The sequence below is a fragment of the Hakea prostrata genome, chromosome 3, assembly GCF_041222555.1.
Source record: "Hakea prostrata isolate BN-2017 chromosome 3, UWA_Hpros_2, whole genome shotgun sequence".
NCBI classification, from domain to species: Eukaryota; Viridiplantae; Streptophyta; class Magnoliopsida; order Proteales; family Proteaceae; genus Hakea; species Hakea prostrata.
In genome coordinates, this window is record NC_142602.1 from 7,649,441 (window position 1) to 7,668,847 (window position 19,407).

Below are 19,407 nucleotides of genomic sequence, written 5' to 3' on the forward strand. Positions count from 1 at the left end.
TCGGTATACTGGCAATGTTTAATTGATCTGAGAATTAAACCATTCCGCGAAAATACAAACAAAATTTTTGTGACCTGATTTGTTCATACCTGCATCTTATGTGCTTGAATTACTAAAAGAAATATTTAATTTAATATCACTTGTGAAACTGCACCGAATCCCTGGATGTACAGAATGAGCTGCTCCCATGGTATACTCTGGAAAGAGTTCAATAAATGCTTTAGAGCGTGTACTACTTCAATCTAAATCCACCAGGCCTGGAGAAAATTAATTCTTTGTGTTTTCACCTAACTGAACATCTAACTGTGATAAAAGCACTCCATAACAAAAACATGACCAAGAGATTGAAAAGAACTGAGCAAAATTAGTGATGTTACATCAATTTGATAATCAAAAAGCCAAGTGCTCTTTAAATCTAAAAGAATCTACATCCCCACCCTGCACTGAAATTTCAACAGTAAATCCATAGTTTTCTTTGACTCCATTGATGTAACCAATGAAATGAAGCAACTAAATCGATTAAATCTCCAAAAGAAAAGCTATTATTTCTCTGCCATTTTACATTGTAATTTTACATTGTACTTTATGTCTACTGTTTTACCATCTATCCAAACTTCAGTGATTCAAGGAAGCCAACGGTGAAGAGAGTCAGTCAGCTAAAGCCACTTCTCCGAATCCCAACAATTCTTCGTGTAGATTGACTGTCATGTTTTCACTACTCAACCTGCATATTATGCATTAAACCCTTGAGAAAAAAAAGACAATTTCCTCAGATTTTTACGTACAAAGTTAAGTTTGTGATCATTTCAAGATTCTTGGACAAGGATATCATGCTTGTAAAGCACAAAACAACCAAAAAGTAAACAAGTCTTCCAAAGTCTACAACTAAAATGCCATGTGGGAGTATAAAAATGGGAGCACAGCTGTGATGCTGACCACTTTAGTTTTAAAAATAAATGGGGCCTTCTAGCTTAGGAACTGGTATGATAAAAAGAAGGCTCTATGTCCAAAGAATGGACTCTCACATAAGTATATGAGCTTCCAATACAAAAGGGAAAATTCACGGTCATAGAACTTCAGCTCATTCAACTATCCAAGCAATCCACAGAAAAGGTTCCATTCAAAAGTTATACAATTTTAACCCAATTACATAGCAAGTCCATCCGTTTATCTCCTACAACCTAGTATTTGGCAGCTTCCAGACTTTCAGAGATGCTGGTCATTTTGTGTTTGCCCCTTTCTTTGTAACAACATATATTCAGTATAAAATCATTTGGTTTTTTTTCTCTCTTTTTGGTAATAATCTTCTGGTTTGTTCAAATTCTCGGAAAAAGGTGCAAAGATATACTGCAATCCTGCTTGCTCTCTTCCATCTTTGCTACCTGATTCTTAAGTGAAAGGCTATTATAATATCAAACAGAACTACTACAATTACTCAAAAATTCTCAAGAACCTCCATATTTAAATGAGAAGGAAAGAAACCACTAGGTTTTAAAAGAAAAGTGATCCAGGCATCATTCAGTTTAAAAGGTAACACAGTATGCTACTTCTGAAGTTTAAATCCACTCTTCCCCTTCATTCTCCTCTGCCACCAACATTCTCCGGTACAAGGATGTCCAGCCAACAGGCTCCTCAAGGCATAAAAACTAAAAGAATAAGACATGTAAAAGATAGGATGGTCAAAATGTACCCAACTTTATTTCCCAGGTTTGCAAAGTGGCTGTTTCCCTACTCATATCCATAACATCTAGGTTGCAATGGAGCAACCTTCACATTGCACCAAAGTCTTTGTGAACCACAATAACAACAATACGGTCAAATTCTAGGCAAGCCAAATCTTTCAACATCAATAGAACTTTCAAAAAACTTCCAAACATACCTAGTTCTTTACTTGTTTTTGGTTCTGCATATTGAGTTCCTTTAATTTATGTCCATGGCAGGTAAAGAATTCCGTAAATATAATCAAATAAGAAGGTTATTATAAAATATTCCCAGCAAAGATAATTAATTAAGATTTGCTTCCTACCATATGAACAAATTTAATCTTCAGATAAACTAACTAAATGTCCTACAATGAATAAAAAATCAACAAAATTCCAATGAACTTGACCCTGGTTAAAAAAGGTGATCCATGAAGTGAAGACAGACTCATACACAACTAGTACTGCCTATTTTTAGCTTCAACAACCAAGAGTCTACAATAACATGCAAGAGGGAATAAATCCCTGCATCAATGCAATCAAGCTAAACAATCAAAATTCACAGTTCCATATTCCTGTAAAGGATAAGCCTCTACTGTTCGAATCCACATAGAAAGATCAAAATATCCTTCTCCCAGTTACCAGATAGAAAACAAGCATGTATACAAAGTCAATGCACTAGTTTTACACACATATACCCCTGCTTCCAGAGGGGTGTTTTCAGGACTTAAACATGTGACCAAGCATTCAGCAAGTGAGCACTTGACCAACATTCCAAGCATGACCTTCTCGAAGCACAACTTTCAATAGCTTCAAGATATGGATTTTCTAGAAGGGCTAGAAGGGCCAATAATAAGACCTCATCAATTTCATTTTTCTGTTTTAACAGCCTAATGACCAATAGGAAAAACTATCATGGGTGCTGTTCTCTTGTGGATAAATGACTATTAAAGGGGAGCTCTCTGTCATGGATAATATCTGATACACTGCACAAATTTCATTACTGTTAATAAAACATAAACAAGAAAAGTAGTGCAAAATTTTTAAGACCGCCTCCTGTATTTCAGCAGTGACCATCCTGGTGTATGTCAAAAAATTGGATAAATCCTGCTTGAACATGTCATACCTTGAAGCTACCTCTACAGGTGTTCTTAAAATCAAACCCAACAACACATACATTTTCCAGAGCTAATGAATACCCAAATATAAAGTTTCCAAGATATATGTTCATATTTAGTAACTAGGACAGAAGAATACCTTCAACCATAAACTCCAGCAGGTTTCTCCACAACAAAAGAGAAGTAATTATTCTAAATAGTGCAATATGCCCATAATGGATTAAAATCCACATACATGACACTTCCCCCCCCCCCCCAAGCAAACCATGCATCTTCATCAATAAGCCCATTACAAGTCATATCAAAGATGCTTCTTTTGGCCAAAAGAACTGGAGGCGAATTATTTCTTTAGTGCTATGTAATTTTGCCTTTTCCTCTTTGTTGTAAGCATGCTGTTGTTTAATTAAATTATTGATTCATCCAAAAAAAAAAAAAAGATGCTTCTTTTGGAAGAGCACAAGAAAGGCCCATGGACTTCATTGGACTGAGACCCAACAGATAAACCGACTGAATACTTAGAACTAGTCAAGAAGCGTTAAATCAAGCAATCACTCACAAGCAGCAGGCACTTGAGGTTTCCAGTGAATGAAGTAACAACAACACAAGCCAGTACCTGAAGAAGAAAGCGACCCCTAACCTCCACCAGCGAACCACTTTAGCAGTGACAATGCAAAGGTAAGGTGCAAGACAAACAAACCAGAAAATTAGGTTTGTGTGCTTATCAGGGAAACCTAATCACTCTCCAAACCAAGCATTAAAATGGTGAACCCTGTGCTGAAGGCCTCTGCACAAGCACAGCCTGGGGGAGCAATTTCCCATGCAGCCTTACTGGCAATTTTTGCTGAGAGACTATTTCGGTGAAGCATTCAAATCAAATAATTATTTTAAAAGCTCACAAAGTCAAGTGTAACTAAATGTTTTCTATTCTCAATTTGCATAATTATACTCTCCAGAAATTTTTCCTGAGAGACTGTTTTGGTAAAGCATTCAAATCAAATAATCATTTTAAAAGCTCACAAAGTCAAGTGTAACTAAATGCTTTCTATTCTCAATTTGCATAATTATATTCAGCAAAAGTTATCGGAATCAATCTATTGTTGGTACCAAAAGAAAGGTTTCACATCCAATTGAACTTTCTTGAGAATGAAACCCTTGGCTGGGAAGCAAAATCCCTTTCTCTTGATATGGTATTTTTACAAACGAAAAAAAATCAGTTCAAATGCCACCCTAAGGCAATTCCTCCAAAAAAATATGCTACCCCAAAGGATCAGCCAGCCAGACATTCACAATCCTTATTAAACAGTGAATAGGTATAAATATCATGCATATGTAACCATACTGAAAAATCATAAGCAGAACCATTGACGAAAATGTAAGTGCATTAAAAGGAAAAATAAATTAAAGAAAGGAAAATCAGTAAGATCATTCTGGTACCTCAGGCTTCAGGTACACTCCCAAGAGGGTATGAGAAGAGCTCACGAACAGGGGAAAACTCTACCAAGGCAATATCCATTGCATACCCAGTAACAGGCAATTTCAAATCTCGCAGAACACCGAAAGCCTCAGCCATTCTGTTCTTAGGAACTTCCTGCGCAACCGAGCAGTAAGGGACCCAGGAGTCCGGGCTATACTCCTCACTGATTTCCACGTTTTCCTTTCTCAGTGCATCACACAATTGCGAGTGAAACTGAAGGAGTGCCAGTGATGGAGTCGGGCCGAGAAAGAGAACGCTGCCTCCACTTGGGAAGCTTCCAATGGTAGAGAAAGAGAGCGCCAGAGGCTCTTGTTTCAAAGCAAAGTTCCTTATGATGCTCTCCAGTTTAGGAGGATCGAGAAGAGGGCTGGAGAGGAGGGTGATGTGTGGCCGAGATGCCATCTCAATAAGCTGGGTGCTGATCTGGCGCCGTGCCAAGACATTCCAAGCCTTTAAGACCTGGTTTTCCAGTGCAGGGTCGAAGTAAAGTTCGACTGCAAAGCCTTGCGACATGTTCTTGAGAAAAAAAAATTGTCCCAAAATGAAACTCGACGAATAGCAACGAAAAAGAACCTACCAACTAAGGCAGAATTCAAGAACAGAAATGAAAGAAGATGGGATAAATTGAGCACTCAAATGATTCGTGAATACCCAGAAGAAGAAAAGGAAATCCTAAAGAAACTAACAGAAATTCTCCCTAAATAAAACCGACCCAATTAATAACAGAAGAAATAATCAAACAAGACGGGTTCGCAACAAGAGAGGGAGAGGGAGGAAAGAATGGATCAAACACAGTATAGAGCAATTGAGTTAAAGGCAAAAAACAATACGTGATGCTGGCCGCAAGGAATACACGAAAAAGAAGATGAAGCTGAGAGAAAACGAAGACAAGCTGTAAAGATCTTGAAAAATCACACCAATCATCCCGTACTTATGGTGCTCTGAAACTTTCACGAATTCCCAGATCGAAACCCCCTTTTCGGTTTGTCTACGGCATCATCATTGTTGCTCACTGCTGCTTGAGTCTCTGTAGCTTTGCATTCGAATTCGCTTCTTCACCCGAAGAATTTCTAACAGCAAACATTTTTATCTTCTTTTACGCCTGAAATATACCTCGCGAATCGCCGAAAGAGTTCCAGAGTCTAAACTCGGGAATCACAAAACAATGGCTAGGCCCATGTCCATGTCCAACCCATTTAACCCAATTTTTATTCTCTTGGAGTAGGGGGCCCATGTCCACATGGAAGGATAAGCCACCTGGCCCACCTCGTATATCCTTATGTGTATATACATATTGTAAGGCAACTTTTTTTTTTTGTTGAAAAATATTGTGAGGGAACTGTATTACATTAAATCGAAATCATATTCTCTACTTTGGTAACGATGTCTTCTGCTATTGCTCCTTTGAATTAGTTTATACTTATGTTTATAATCTACTTATGAATTATCAAATATGATAATAGGTTATGTTTCATAATAATTGTTTTATTATTATATAATAAAAAATAGGTTTGGTTTATTATATAGAGTTTTTATTTTTATGGTGCCCATGTAAGTTGGGTCCTAAATTTTTGATTGCCCACTTAACTGGATAAATTTTCAAACATTCCACTGAAAAAATTACCCATCGTTCTTTTCTATTAATTTTGAGATTGAAATGACAATTTTGCCCATGGGGTAAAGAGAAATATAAATTTATATTTTAAAACCTTGCTTAATTTTTCAAATTTAAAAGAAGACTCCCTATAATGTTATATGGTTGAGAGACCGAAGATTAAAAATAATTTCATTATAGAAGGATGTAAACCTGCCAAGTAAATCAGTGCCTGCATTGAGTTCGTGAACCACGTGATGTATGTGGTTCATTTCTTCTTTTTTTCCTTCTATCAAAATACATTGTTTTCTTTTGAACAGCAATCAAAATACATTATATTACAGTGTTGAGCTTCAATAACCTCTAACCCAAAATGAAAGAAAATAAATTATATTTTTGTTTGATTCAAGCAGCTTGTCTCTCTCGGAGACAATGCTCTACTTTTCTCAAGGCATTTTGAACGAGCGTATACTCATGCTTATGCCTTTTGCATTAGTAGTGGAAATCTGTTGTAGTTCCCTTACACACTCTGTCATTGAGGGTCTCTCACTACTCTCAGCACGGACACATCGAGACGCAAGGTTGGCAAACATAGCAATTGAATCCATGGTGTATGAAGTCCGAGATATCTCTGGGTCTATTGCCTTGCGCAACTTCTTCCGATCATTCAATATGTGCCTAACCTGAATAGTTCACAGATATAGACTGTTATGGATTAATGGATCACTGAGTTATTGCATACATCCCCTCAAACTGAAAAATCAGTTCACCTGTAATACAAGGTTTTGATCTGTGGATCCCTGATTAAATTCAACAGCTCTGCGTCCGGTCAGCAGTTCCAGAAGAACAACTCCAAATGCATAAACATCACTCTGTAAAGTCAGCTTCCCTGTCTGGCCAAAGTAAAAACATCCAAAAGCCCAGAGTTTCAGCTACCCTTCACAAACCATTCTTGTTCTAGAGATGAAACGAGTAGTCCAGTATAAAGCCTATTACCACATGAACTATGAATTACATTATAAAATAGAAAATTGGGCAAATAATTTAGAGAGAACAGAATCACATAATATCAAAGGATGAAACAACACTTTCAACCACTTTGAAGCGGAATTAGTTAAGAGTAAATTTCCCTGTGGATAATGTGAAAAGGTGGGCTTTAAAGTATGATGCAAGTTTATAATGAGGATTAAAAAGACGGGAAGCGGAGGCAGCTCAAGTGGCTACATTGCTTTGTATTCAGAGTCATTATTGATATCCAGAGTTCTGCTTGAAAACCTTAACTACTTTTTTCTTGGTAAAATCAGTGATCCGCAAAACAGATCCAGGAGATCTTCACATGAAATTTCAACCAAGTTTGCGCTGCTATCCGATTCAGGTTGCAAAAGGAAGCCACCAGAGATTAGATTAGCAGGATTCACTGGATTTCTTTTTTATCTAAAACTCAAACACTAGGGTGAGAAAGTGCAGTTCAAAACTATGGTTTTCTTAAACATAAACTTCCAATTGTATGTCAATGTACACAGATAAAAGAATAAACAATAAAGTAGAAAGTTATAAATAAAAATTCATACCGATGTGTACTCAGGATCAAAGTAACCAAATGTGCCAAGCACCCTTGTGGTTACAAACACTTCCTGATCGTCGGGCATCATTTTGGCGAGACCAAAATCAGATATCTGAGAAGCAACAACCATTTATGTCATGTTCACTACACATAAAGTAGCAGATAGATGGTTTGTAAAATAAATTACCTTTGCTTCAAAATCAGCACTTAGAAGTATATTGGTAGATTTAAAATCTCTATGAACAATAGGGATTCCAACTGCAGAACTAGAATGGAGATAAGCAAGTCCCCTCGCTGCTCCAAGTGCTACTTTGAGCCTCAAAGGCCAGTCCATTTTCGGTTCACTAACTCCTATAGTTGCAAGCACAAAAAGTGACATGGTTAAATTGCTTAAGTTAGAAACCTGACCATGCATCTACAGATTGGTATAAGGCAATATGGGCTACTGAGTGTGGTAATAACCCTACCATTTAAGTGGTCTTGTAGGTTCCCATTGCGCATAAACTCATAAACTACAAATCGATTTTTCCCATCTGCACAATAACCAATTAGAGCTACAAGATTTGGGTGGTCCAATCTACTCAGGATGTCAACTTCCACTCGGAATTCTCGTTCACCCTCTGCTTCTTTAAATGGTGGGAGCTCCATTTTCTTTATTGCCACAACCTGATAATGGAAAAAGAAGCAAATAAAGTCATAAAGATACCTATAATTTTCTCTAACAGAACTTTACAACTATCAACAATCAGAAAAAGAAGCACTGGTGGAGCAAACAAGCATTTGTTACAGGAGTAACCATCAAATGCTGCTCGAATTCAGAGTCAATTTGTTTGATAGGAGATACTGAGGTTCTGCATGTATTAATTAGTCTCTGTTTAATATTCCAAGTTTGTTATGTTAAGAAGTGGACTTCTCAAACTAGCCCTTGTGGAGGACATAAGTATTTGTTGTTGGATTAATCACCTGTAATTCCAACTGTGGTAATGCTGCTCGAATAGGAAGATAAATAGGTTGACAGGAGAGGCAGAAATTCAGCACCATTGGTTCTTGTTATTGACTTATTATTTGTATTAATCAATGTTTAATCTTTCCAAGTTTATTAGGTCAAAAGATAGGCTTTCAAGAGCTAAAAAAAAAAGAAGGAAAATTAAGAAGAGGAGGGAAGGGGGATACGTACCTCGCCTGATTTCAGAGTTCCTCTATAAACTCGCCCAAAACCTCCTTTTCCAAGCAAATTCTCTTCGCTGAACGAACATGTTGCTTCCTCCATTTCCTTGAGCGTAAACACTGAGGACCCATGTCGTCTTTTTCCTGGCGGATTCTGAACTTCAAGTTGCCAGAATTCTACAGGCTTATATATCCCTGAAAAAAATAGGTGTATCTTTTTAGACAGCAGATTGACTCAAGGCGCGAGAATCCAATTTCCATTTAAGCATTTTACGAAAAATTCCATCATAGGCAACACATCAATAAAAACCTGATAATTAGAAAGAAGAGAAACATACAAGGATCAACGTGATCTTCCGATTTGCTTCTCCGCCTCTTGTTCCATGCTGTGACCAACCCAAAAGGCATGATGAATTGATTCTGTCAAGATAGCAATCTGCTCTCCAGTAGAACAAGAGTCTTCCTATTGGACGATTTAAACGACAGATTAACACCTTACACAGAAAAGCACATGAAAAGTCCGAAATAATTTCCTATTGTCTCCAGAGTCGGAAAGAACAGTTTCACATCCCACCCCACAGAAAGCATGGGACACCCTTTCAGCATCATTAAACTATGAAGAAATTTTAATAACAGGTAAACATAGAAGAGGATAACAAGTATATGAATCCTTGTAAGGGTACGTACAGAGCAAGTGAAGCTAGAATTAGATTTGAGGTATACTCAACAATCCCATCTCCTACCCACCTGCATTAACCAAGTACAAGACGTGAAACAACAGGATATTTTATCCAAGGACTAATAAGAAGAAGAAAAAAAGTACTTGAATGGAAAGGAAAGCAAACAAAGAAGAAGAGAAATGCTTCTCCTGAGGGGTGTATTTGACAAGGAAAGATAAACTGCATTCTCCTTCTTCCTCCATTTCACCCTTTTTTTTGTGCCTTTTCTTTTGTACAGGAGAGAGAGAGAGAGAGAAATAGCCGTTGAGGGGAAGCTTTCAATCAACCATAATCTCTCCCCTAGTCGCTACCCTGTACTCACAGACTTGTACAGTTCTGATTTCGTAATTTATGAGTGATGACGGATGCAATGTTTGGTGAAATAATCTTAATTAACTAAGAAAAAACGAAGTTGGGGAATTTTCAAAAAAAACATAGAAACGAAATGATTAAAGCATCTTAGAGATTAGGATTACCTTCCTACTAATTGCCTCATGAATCAGCCGGTGACATTGACATAGCAGCTTCCAGGGCCCAGACGTTTTTCTATTTCTACTGCTCAGAGAAACAGCGACCAACCATGATCACGCATGGTGTCGCTGGGGAAGAACAACTAGATTGGCAGTTAAAAAGATCATTTATAACCGCAATTGTTATCAAAGCCACAAGAGTAGGTCAGTAGGGTTCACGGATTCGTTATGCAAAATCAGAATTTTACCCAAAAAAGAAGTTATCCAAGAACAAAATGTATACTTGAAGGAATCATTTTTCAGAATATAATATGAATCAACGGTTTCAGATACACATCAAGGGTGAGTTGAATCTTAAGTGTGGTTTTAGATTCGACAATTTTACCATAAAACTTAAATTGAAGTGATGGAATTCCTACTTCCTAGCGTAAGAGACCAAAACCATGTTCCTACTTCCTACCGTAAAGAGATCAAGAACCACTTATGGAGAGGTCTCATCCATGAAATAACCTTTCCCCTTTTTTTTTCCTCCTCTGCATCTCTTCCTTTCTTTTGAAATATTTTTTAAAAATCGGAGATAACTCTCTAATCGGTGGATATAAAAGCTAAAATTGTGTTTGTCAAATAAAAGAAATAAGTAGACACCATCTGCTGATAGGCATTCAATGCACCGACGATGACGGTTGGAACTTGGAATTTGGATCTTCTGTAATTACCATGCTGTCCTTTTCTTCTAACATTGATTTCTTGTACCTTGACTCCACGGATCTATTCAGATAGATCCACTGGGTTTAGAATCGAAATCTAACCACATCATTAAAACATAATAAACAGGGATTGTTAGGGTTTGTCAGATGAAAGAAGTCGAATCTAGCATTATTTAGGATCAATTCTCCAAGGGCAGATTTGTCCCGTCATCAAGCTTGAAATCCTCCTTGTGAATTGTGATAGATCCATACTACTGTCGACGGTACAATGGAGAAAGAATTAGGTGAATCATTAATGGCATTTCATTCAATTCTGACCACCCTAATGCCTACCTCGCCAAACAATAATCAACACATCGCCAGCTATATATCCATGTCGTTCCATGGCTCATTCCAGTTGCAGTTCGATTTTGTGTTGTCACAGTGTGAAAGGAGGAGCTATAATGGGTTCCAGCGGTAAGCTTGAAGTGGAGATGGAATTGAAGAGCAGTGCAGATAAGTTCTGGGAAAGCGTAAGAGATTCCACCACTCTCTTCCCCAAGATATTACCTACCCACTACAAGAGCATCCAAGTTCTCGAAGGAGATGGCAAGTGTGTCGGCTCCGTCAGGCTCTTGACGTACGCTGAAGGTATTATATATAGAATTCACAAACATCGCTGCTAGCTCTTATTTTATTCTACCATTAGCATACACATACACTGACGTATCCCATTTAATGATTTAATGTCACTATAACATAAATATGTACAACAGAGATACCAGGGGTGAAGTTTTCAAAGGAGAGAATTGATGCTGTGGATGAGGCAGGGAAGAAGGTGGATTCTAGCGTCATTGATGGAGATGTGGCGAAGTACTACAAGCATCTCAAGTCCATGTTGCAGGTTACCACCAAAGCTGATGGCCAGGGGAGCTTGGTCAAATGTTGCTGTGAGTTCGAGAAGGCCAGTGGAGATGTCCCTGATCCACACCTCATCCAAGACTTCGCACTTCATGTCTTCAAGGCCCTGGATGATTACCTTGTTGCCCAGCCTTAAGAAGTTACTTAATTAACGTATGTAGCTGGGTAGCCATCATGGGGATTTAGGTGTTATCAGGTGTTTACCCTTGAAGGGGTTGAAGCCGGTGACTCTGTCTCATAAATATTAGAGTAATAATTGTCATCAGACATTTAGTATGCTTTGTCATTACTCCTTGAGTATTTTATGATCAAATAATTCAGCTTTGTCGATCAGTCAATGTTAGCATTTGTGAAACTTCTATGGAGAAACTTTCATGGGTCAAGTATAAATAGAGTCTATAAAACAAAATACAAGTGTTTCAAGTTGTTTGTCTTCCTAGAGATTCTATATTTTCCTCTGAGCAGTAGGATCTAGAAAAATCATGAACCAGTAGCCGATGATAACTTACACTAAACACTAATTACATCACCCATACACATGTTTTTTCGTAGAAAAAAAATCGAAGTGCTAGTGACTAAAATAAATACTCAACTTTTTACAGAGCACATTTAGTGTCTAATATCCAGGATTACTGTTATTAGACATCCAAGCATTGATAGCGCCACAACGCTTGTCACGGAGTCAAGGAACAAACTACGTCGCCTCAAACCGAAGCACTAGCCACACAAAAGAACTGAGCAATCTGGGCGTCTGGCAACATATCCGAACATGTTAGAGAAGTTTTCTTATTTCACAGTAAGCCGGTGAAGCATATGCTACAACATCATCAAGAAGCTGAACCTCGCTTGCCTGAAGGACTCCTCTTATATAGTACATTCCTGCAGTTGGAGCCAAAATAATATACTTCTTGAGTAGAGAAAAATATTGGAAGTAACAGCGAGGGAAGCTTAAGATAAGAAATTTTCTATTTTTGGGTGTAAACTATTAAGGATTAGGAACTATGGATCCCATTTATCTTCAGCCAATTTTTTATCTCAATACCTATTCTTTCACAATGTCCATCCAATGAAACTTCCAAATAGGAAGACAGCTTATGAAAAAGCAAGCTCCATAATCATGGATTCTTTCTTGCATGAATTTTGAGGTCATCTTTCAGTTTTGCCCGGTAGACCATGTATGGTCTCCAAAGCAAGAACAGAGAGGGAAGTAAAAGCAAAAAGATACAACGGTATCAAGAACATAAAGTGGTTCATAATACAATAAGACAGTAATGAAGATAAAGCATAAAGATACAATTGCTATCAATAACATAAAGCTTTTATTTCCTTTGAGACTATGGAGGTAGGCCAGTAGAGCAGAAAAGTAATGAAGATAAAGCATAAAGATACAATGATATCAAAAACATAAAGCTTTTATTTCCTTTCAGACCATGGGGGTAGGCCAGTAGTGTAGAAAAGCTTAGCAAAGAGCGGATTTTGTGTTCATCTTTCTTCTACTCAGAATTTTCACCACCCCCCCCCCCCTCAACCCCCCAAAAAAAAGAGAAATCCTTAATACCAAGGTTTTTATTAACCCAACATCCTTCTCTGTGTGAAAGCAGGGTAAGGCACTACCGCACTAATCTGCCCCAATGGGATACAAGAGAAAAGGAAAAAAGACAACAAAACAAAAACAATTTTCAATGATAATGGACGCAGGGGAGGGAAGAAGGGAAACGCAATGAACTCACAATAGTGAACACCCACGTCGCTTTTTCTTCTTTTCTTTCTGTGGCGGCTTGATAACTACATTGATAGCAGCATCGAATACTGCCTTAACATTCTGCACATTGGATGGACACATAAACCAAAGGCTTCTGAAGTATCTACATGCAACATGGTTATAAAAGAAACTGTGTACAACCTAGCCAAAGTAGAATTTTTTGAAAAGACTAATAATATACTCGATCTTGCAAAACCACATTGTCAATCTATCAGCAACATATTTGAAAAGATGAGATCAAGACAATGAAAGAAGACCCATGAAATGCTAACTGCAACCTAATAATAGAAGCCCCAACCAAATTAGAAAATCTCAACCAACACCATTACAAACTGATATCTGACCAATATTCTTTCCATAAATTTCCAAAAACCAACTAGAATTCACAAGGCCCTGTTATTGTAGAGTTCAACTACATGGTTCAACCAAGTAATTGAACACTGAGACAGTAATCTGCCAGAGCAAAATTGAGAACATACAAGTAGCACTCCTAAGATTAAACTTGCTAGGTAATTAGTATTCTAATTGATCATATACCATTCTGACTAGAGCATGACATCCAAATCAAATTAGATCTTGTTGGTAATCTAACTGACACAGGGACAAAGATGCCAAAGTCAAGGATGAAATTCAGGCAGTAAGGCACACCTGCACTGAAGGCTTCATCTGGTTCAAAGTGAATGGAATGGAATATAACTAAAACATTTATCATCATTACAATAATGATTTTGTAAATCAATTTTTAAAATATATTAACAGAAACCTTTCTCATCTTTACAACGATGGATGGGGAATCTTTCCTCCTTTTTGGAGTCTCTATGTAGCTTGCTATTAATTACAATTATTTCAATATGGTATAGGCTAATTTACCTGCTGAGTTTTAGAACTGCATTCAACATAATATGCAGCACCAATCTGTTTGCGAAGTTCCTCCCCCTGATAATTGTAGGAGTCATTACCATTAAGAGCACTGATCACGAAGTTTTTTTTTTCTTTTTTTTTTGCAGATGAATCTGATTACAAAGTTCACACAGACACGTGGTGCAAAAATAATACCTCGGCAGTACTCACAGGCAACAATCCAGGATGATCAGCCAAATAGTGCTTATCTTCACGGAGATCTGTACATCCATATAAACCACTCAGCAAAGACAGAAAATAATGGATGCATTGAAAACAACTCAATAAAAGGTATACGCATCAAATGTGCCAGCAGACCTAGTTGTTTCTTATATTTCACTAGCATATGGAAAACCTTCTCCATTAGTGTTTAATTATATCTGCAACTGAGGCTAGCAATCTAGCTTCATTTATTGTTGTGTGCAAGAAGGTAAAACCATGGAACACCGAAAAGATTTTTCGTGCATACACACTTTAGGGATGGAACTTATGTAGTGTATTACTGTTTACTGGAGTCAAACAAGCAGAGGGACTCTCAACAAAGCCTTATTCCAACTTAATGGGGTCGGCTACACAGATCCAGGTTGGTCATTCAACTCCCTTAAATACATGTTTGTGGGAAAATCAAAGCAATCCATATCTTTTCTCGCTGCTGCTTTCCATCATAACAAGCCAGAATGGCAGGCCAACACAATGGCCAGCCACTTGGATGCTTAGGTGTGTTGGAGTTCACTGAGCCATTCCTTTGTTACATTTGCCATCCTTAAGATGGGTGACTTACTGTTGGGAAGCATGGTTTAGACGTAGTCCTAAGTGTGCCACCTACATGCCCTCCGTAATATGCTTTAATGACACAGTCAACAGTTGACCATAAAAAGTGGCAAAAGAGGAACACCCTCCTCCCTCTGTTCTTCTACTTCACCACCAACTCCTTCTACCTCCTCTCTGGGAACAGAAACAGTAGCTGCAGCTATGGCTATGGCTGTGGCTGCTGTAACTTTTTTTCATTGTCTTCTCACTACTGCAGCAATTGCGGGATGGTTGTGAGATTACTGCTGCTGCTGATGCACAGAAAGAATTATGACTTTTGCCCCATGGTGGTTGCAACCTTCATCATCAGCAGATCCTGGCAATTGGCGCCTTGAACAAAAATGCAGGTTGTCGTGTCCACCATTAGGAACTGCTTCATCATAAAGATAGTACCAGGCAAAATAACTATGCTTCTTCCAAAGCCAATTTTGGACCCCTAGGGTGTTGTAACTCCTACAGTCAAAACCATATCACCTCCTCCTAACAATTACACTCAATGGCTTTTGCTTAGCAGGCTCAAACCACATCGACTGACTTTGCAAGGTATAATTTAGTAGGATTTTACCAACCAATACGAACTTTGTTGGAGTAACTCAAAGGAGGACTATGTTCCAAAGCAATTCCATTGTCTCCACATTAGAGCACAATCAAAGGGAGAGAAACTCCAACCAATCTCCTATCAGTGCACATTTTGGTGACTAAGTCGATAGGCTGACTAAAGACATTAATGAAGCAAATCAATGCTAGTCGGTTATAAAACTTTGAATTTCAAAATGCCTGAAACCTCTGATTTTTGAACCAAGCATTTTTGGAAGTTGAAAGATATTTTCTTAGATAAGCTCAATGAATTGATACTGGTTGAGTTTTGAAAAGCATATATGCTTTGATCATAGAAAGAAACTTTTAGACATACAGAAGCACCCAACTGTACAATTAATGAGTGCACATGATTTTTCTCATTCGACTTACTGGTTCTATGCGGGGAAAATCAATCTCTATGGAGCCCGAACTGTGATGCTTACATGGTCCAAACATGAAAAAAGAATATACCACAGCGCGAGGCTCCAATTACTTCAAGGTCTGGGAGGGGTAGATATACACAGCTTTAAACCATAAACTATTTGGACACAATTTTCATGCTTTTCTCTTATATGGCAAGTCTGAATGAGATATACTTTTAACTATGAATCTAGAGAGAGAAGAAATAAGAAAGTAAAATGCATGTAAAAAGAAATGTACATAGCTGTCCACTTAATGATACTCAATTCATGAATACTGAGATACTATATTGCATGTTGATTCCTTTTAAATCAGATTTCTGCAAGTCTACCAAAAGCACATGGGCAACAGCAACCAGTCAGCCATACATCTGTACAAACTAGGTTCCAAAAAAATATGTCTCTCATCCACTTCAAATGTAACAGTGCCCATGTACTTCGAATTTCATCTGTCTAAATCCTCAGTGTTGCAACATGTATTAGGTGATTGGATGTTCTATTAATGCAGTTAAGAACACTGCTGTGATTTGGCTCAGAACTACTTGTACATTAAGGTGAAGAGATAAAAGCAATCCAAAGGGTGGTTCCTGCTATAATATCATCAAGAGCAGGACGAATCGTTACCGTGTATTAAAAGAAATAATAAGAGAAAAATGGAAGATAATATCTAACAATGTTTTAGAGATAAAGTAGAACAAAAGATTATCAAAAAAAGTAGATAAAGTAAGACATTTATAACAAAACACAGAACAATCTTAGGAAGGAAATGAAGAAACAGATGTCAGCGGAGCTCATACACTTACCCAATTTAGTGCCCACAAGTACAATAGGTACTCCAGGAGAGAAATGCCGTAGTTCTCGGATCCACTGCAGCAAAATAATACACAAATAATCAGATTGTCACATAAATTTTCTTTCAGAATCAAGAACTGAAATTCACAATACTTGTCATCATGTACCTTTTTCATTACATTCTCATAGCTCGCACGACTAATTAATGAGAAAGCTAAAACAAAAACCTCAGCTCCCCTGTAGCTCAAGGGCCTTAGTCTATTGTAATCCTCTTGTCCTGTCAAAAAAAGAAAAATTAGATCCACAACAGTGAAAAACATAATTCACTAGGGGGAGGAGGGGGAATTAAAAGAAACATAAATGCCAAATTCAGTAGAATCATTTATATCAGACTTATATATCAAGTTTGTGAAGTGCATGCGGCAGGTTTAGATTCAAAAGCAGTCTTCAAACACTAGCTGTCAATGGGTAGCCAGCTTTCCAATTAAATACCAACATTAAATTATCTATGCTAAATTTCGCCCAGAATTTTCAAATCTAACCTGCTGTATCCCAAAGACCTAAATTGACAGTGGTTCCTTCAACCACAGCAGTCGCGCTGAAGTTATCAAAAACAGTAGGCACATAATCCTGAAAAATAAATAACCATTAGAGAACAAGAACCAAAAATACTGACGGACAATTTATGCCGAAAAGGCATTACAAAGATAATTTTCGAAGACTCAAATAAAATATGAGACCAGAAATGGGAAAACCGGAAGACAAGCACAATCACGTCACATAAAACGAGGAAAAAGCCAAAAGAAATTCATATCCACAAAGAAGAAAATAAGCAAAACTAAATGTAAAACCCAAAAGATTAAAAATCTAAAGCATTCAAAATCAAATTGGAAGAGACTTACAGTGGGAAATTTGTTACTTGTGTAACAGATTAACAAGCAAGTCTTCCCAATAGTCCCATCTCCGACTGTAACACATTTGATGAACCTTGACGTGCTTGACGCCATTGGATAAACTATTCTCTCTAAGGTAGAAAAAGTATATAGACAGAAAGAGAAGAACAAACAGCGAGCTGTTTCTTAGCTTTACATAAAGAGAGAAACTGAGGAAGACCATATGACTCTCACCCCCTCTTACTTTCTTTATTTCTTTCCTCCTCTTGTTCTTGAAATGAAATTCAGAGCAAGAAATGATGGCCCGAATTAATGAAAAACCACAAACCAAATTGACCATACAGAAAACAGTGAAAGGCAAACGTTACAGTGGAATTGAAGGGAGAGAGACCACAGTTCCAACTCGCTTGATCTCCTTTGTGAGAGCCTCAGAAACAGTCATCGCCCGAGGGAGAGAGAAATTGAACGTTTTGGTTGGTTTTCTTGGTTGGTTTTTTTGGTTGGTCGACTAGTGTGGTGATTCTGGTGAGATGCATCCAAGAATCCAAGTTGTTGCGCTTGATTCCCAGAATACCCTTGTATGTACTCGTTATTTCCGCTGTGCCTTTAACACGCTGTCTTTGTTAGATATGATCCCCTGCATGTACCAACATGAAACTGCAAGTATACTTCTTATGCCTGATTCCAATCCTACGCAGCTGTTGACACATCGGCAATCATAAGGATGATGTGCCAAGTGTCTGCCTGATAATCCCACATCGTCAAAAACTTCCGTTGCGACATGATTTTTTCCTAAAAACAAATTTAAATGACAATTGGTCTATGAATAATTCAACATTGTTGTATGAAAATTTTAATTTTTTAATTTCATTGAGAATCTTAAATTTATTCAATGTTTATAATATAATATCCATACCATGTTATACAATTTTAGAATCTTTTAATTGCAAGATTAAAGATAAAAGATAGTTCAAATGTTTGTTGTATTAAGAAACCTCTAACCGTGTTTGTTTAGTAAAGTTTTTTTTTTTTGGAAAAATATGTGAATTTTGACATAATGGTTTCATACATGAAAAGCCATTAGGGTGTCCATGTCTTCTTGTAAAGAAGAGAACATATGAATTCAAGCTACTGGTGAACTGTCCCTAGCATCAAAAGAGCATTCTCATAGCTTTCCTTTTAATAATTTGATTGATGAGTTGATACCTTTAACTACTTAGGATACTTGTGGATCCTAGTCATTTTAATAAAGCATATGATATGTTTTAAGCTGCATCCCACAAGACGGTCTTGGACTTAGATAAATAAACATTCTTTAATTTCTTTAATTTCTTTATATGATTCTTGTCTCACCCATATGTTCTTTTTTAAATATTAAAAATATTATTCGAAATAAAATATCATACATGTAAGTTCAGAATATCCTAAAATAAATTTGGCATTAGGTATTCTTAGTCTGGGAAACCCAGTTAGGCTGGACTCAAGTCAACTTGTCAAGTGACATACAAGGTAAGTGTTCTTAAGTTTCACCAAACTCAAACGATGATTTAAAGAGACTATGTTGTTAGATAGAATCTGTAGAACAAACATTTCTACAATTTCAAAAGAACAGCTCTGCATTTTGTTCTCACTTTCTTTTTTGAAGGAAGGTAGAATGATTGGAGAGGAAATAAGTAAAACAAAACAAAATAATTGAAATTATACTTGATGCATGAGTGTAGGTTAAGCAACAATGACAGGGAAAGGGAAGGTTGGAAAGAAAAGCAATTGGGTTTCGAAAAGGGGGAAAGAAGCTTAAAGAATATTTATATAGACATGGTTCTGTATGATGTATACTCA

The 19,407-nt window shown here is 37.3% G+C and overlaps 4 protein-coding genes across 8 annotated transcripts; 1 reads left to right on the forward strand and 3 right to left on the reverse strand.

The window, feature by feature from the left end:
• Positions 1 to 5: 5 nt before the first annotated feature.
• On the reverse strand, positions 6 to 5,450 carry LOC149020518 (uncharacterized). Its single transcript, XM_089148681.1, has 2 exons — positions 4,253 to 5,450; positions 6 to 724 (listed from the first exon to the last, which is right to left on the reverse strand). The coding sequence occupies exon 1, from the start codon at positions 4,803 to 4,805 to the stop codon at positions 4,254 to 4,256; it is 552 nt and encodes a 183-aa protein (XP_089004807.1). The 5' UTR covers positions 4,806 to 5,450; the 3' UTR covers positions 6 to 724; position 4,253.
• Positions 5,451 to 6,022: 572 nt separating this feature from the next.
• LOC149020519 (Protein kinase superfamily protein) lies at positions 6,023 to 9,684 on the reverse strand. Of its 4 annotated transcripts, none has more exons than XM_089148684.1 (9): positions 9,441 to 9,684; positions 9,305 to 9,364; positions 8,956 to 9,053; positions 8,628 to 8,812; positions 7,918 to 8,116; positions 7,638 to 7,801; positions 7,458 to 7,562; positions 6,657 to 6,779; positions 6,023 to 6,569 (listed from the first exon to the last, which is right to left on the reverse strand). In XM_089148684.1, exons 3-9 carry the CDS (start codon positions 9,023 to 9,025, stop codon positions 6,333 to 6,335), a joined length of 1,083 nt encoding a protein of 360 aa, XP_089004810.1. In that variant the 5' UTR covers positions 9,026 to 9,053; positions 9,305 to 9,364; positions 9,441 to 9,684; the 3' UTR covers positions 6,023 to 6,332. The 4 variants fall into 4 exon arrangements, with proteins under 4 accessions (XP_089004810.1, XP_089004811.1, XP_089004809.1 ...); XM_089148683.1 differs by having other exon boundaries at positions 6,024 to 6,569; positions 8,956 to 9,080; positions 9,441 to 9,683; XM_089148685.1 differs by lacking the exon at positions 9,305 to 9,364 and having other exon boundaries at positions 9,365 to 9,684.
• A 1,206-nt stretch (positions 9,685 to 10,890) lies between these two features.
• LOC149020520 (MLP-like protein 423) lies at positions 10,891 to 11,751 on the forward strand. Its single transcript, XM_089148688.1, has 2 exons — positions 10,891 to 11,143; positions 11,269 to 11,751. The coding sequence occupies exons 1-2, from the start codon at positions 10,897 to 10,899 to the stop codon at positions 11,547 to 11,549; spliced, it is 528 nt and encodes a 175-aa protein (XP_089004814.1). The 5' UTR covers positions 10,891 to 10,896; the 3' UTR covers positions 11,550 to 11,751.
• Positions 11,363 to 18,119, reverse strand: LOC149020521 (rac-like GTP-binding protein 3). Of its 2 annotated transcripts, XM_089148686.1 has the most exons (8): positions 17,578 to 18,118; positions 17,218 to 17,305; positions 16,843 to 16,952; positions 16,687 to 16,750; positions 14,232 to 14,296; positions 14,046 to 14,111; positions 13,144 to 13,235; positions 11,363 to 12,292 (listed from the first exon to the last, which is right to left on the reverse strand). In XM_089148686.1, the coding sequence occupies exons 1-8, from the start codon at positions 17,680 to 17,682 to the stop codon at positions 12,241 to 12,243; spliced, it is 642 nt and encodes a 213-aa protein (XP_089004812.1). In that variant the 5' UTR covers positions 17,683 to 18,118; the 3' UTR covers positions 11,363 to 12,240. The 2 variants fall into 2 exon arrangements, with proteins under 2 accessions (XP_089004812.1, XP_089004813.1); XM_089148687.1 differs by lacking the exon at positions 11,363 to 12,292 and having other exon boundaries at positions 13,140 to 13,235; positions 17,578 to 18,119.
• Positions 18,120 to 19,407: the final 1,288 nt, after the last annotated feature.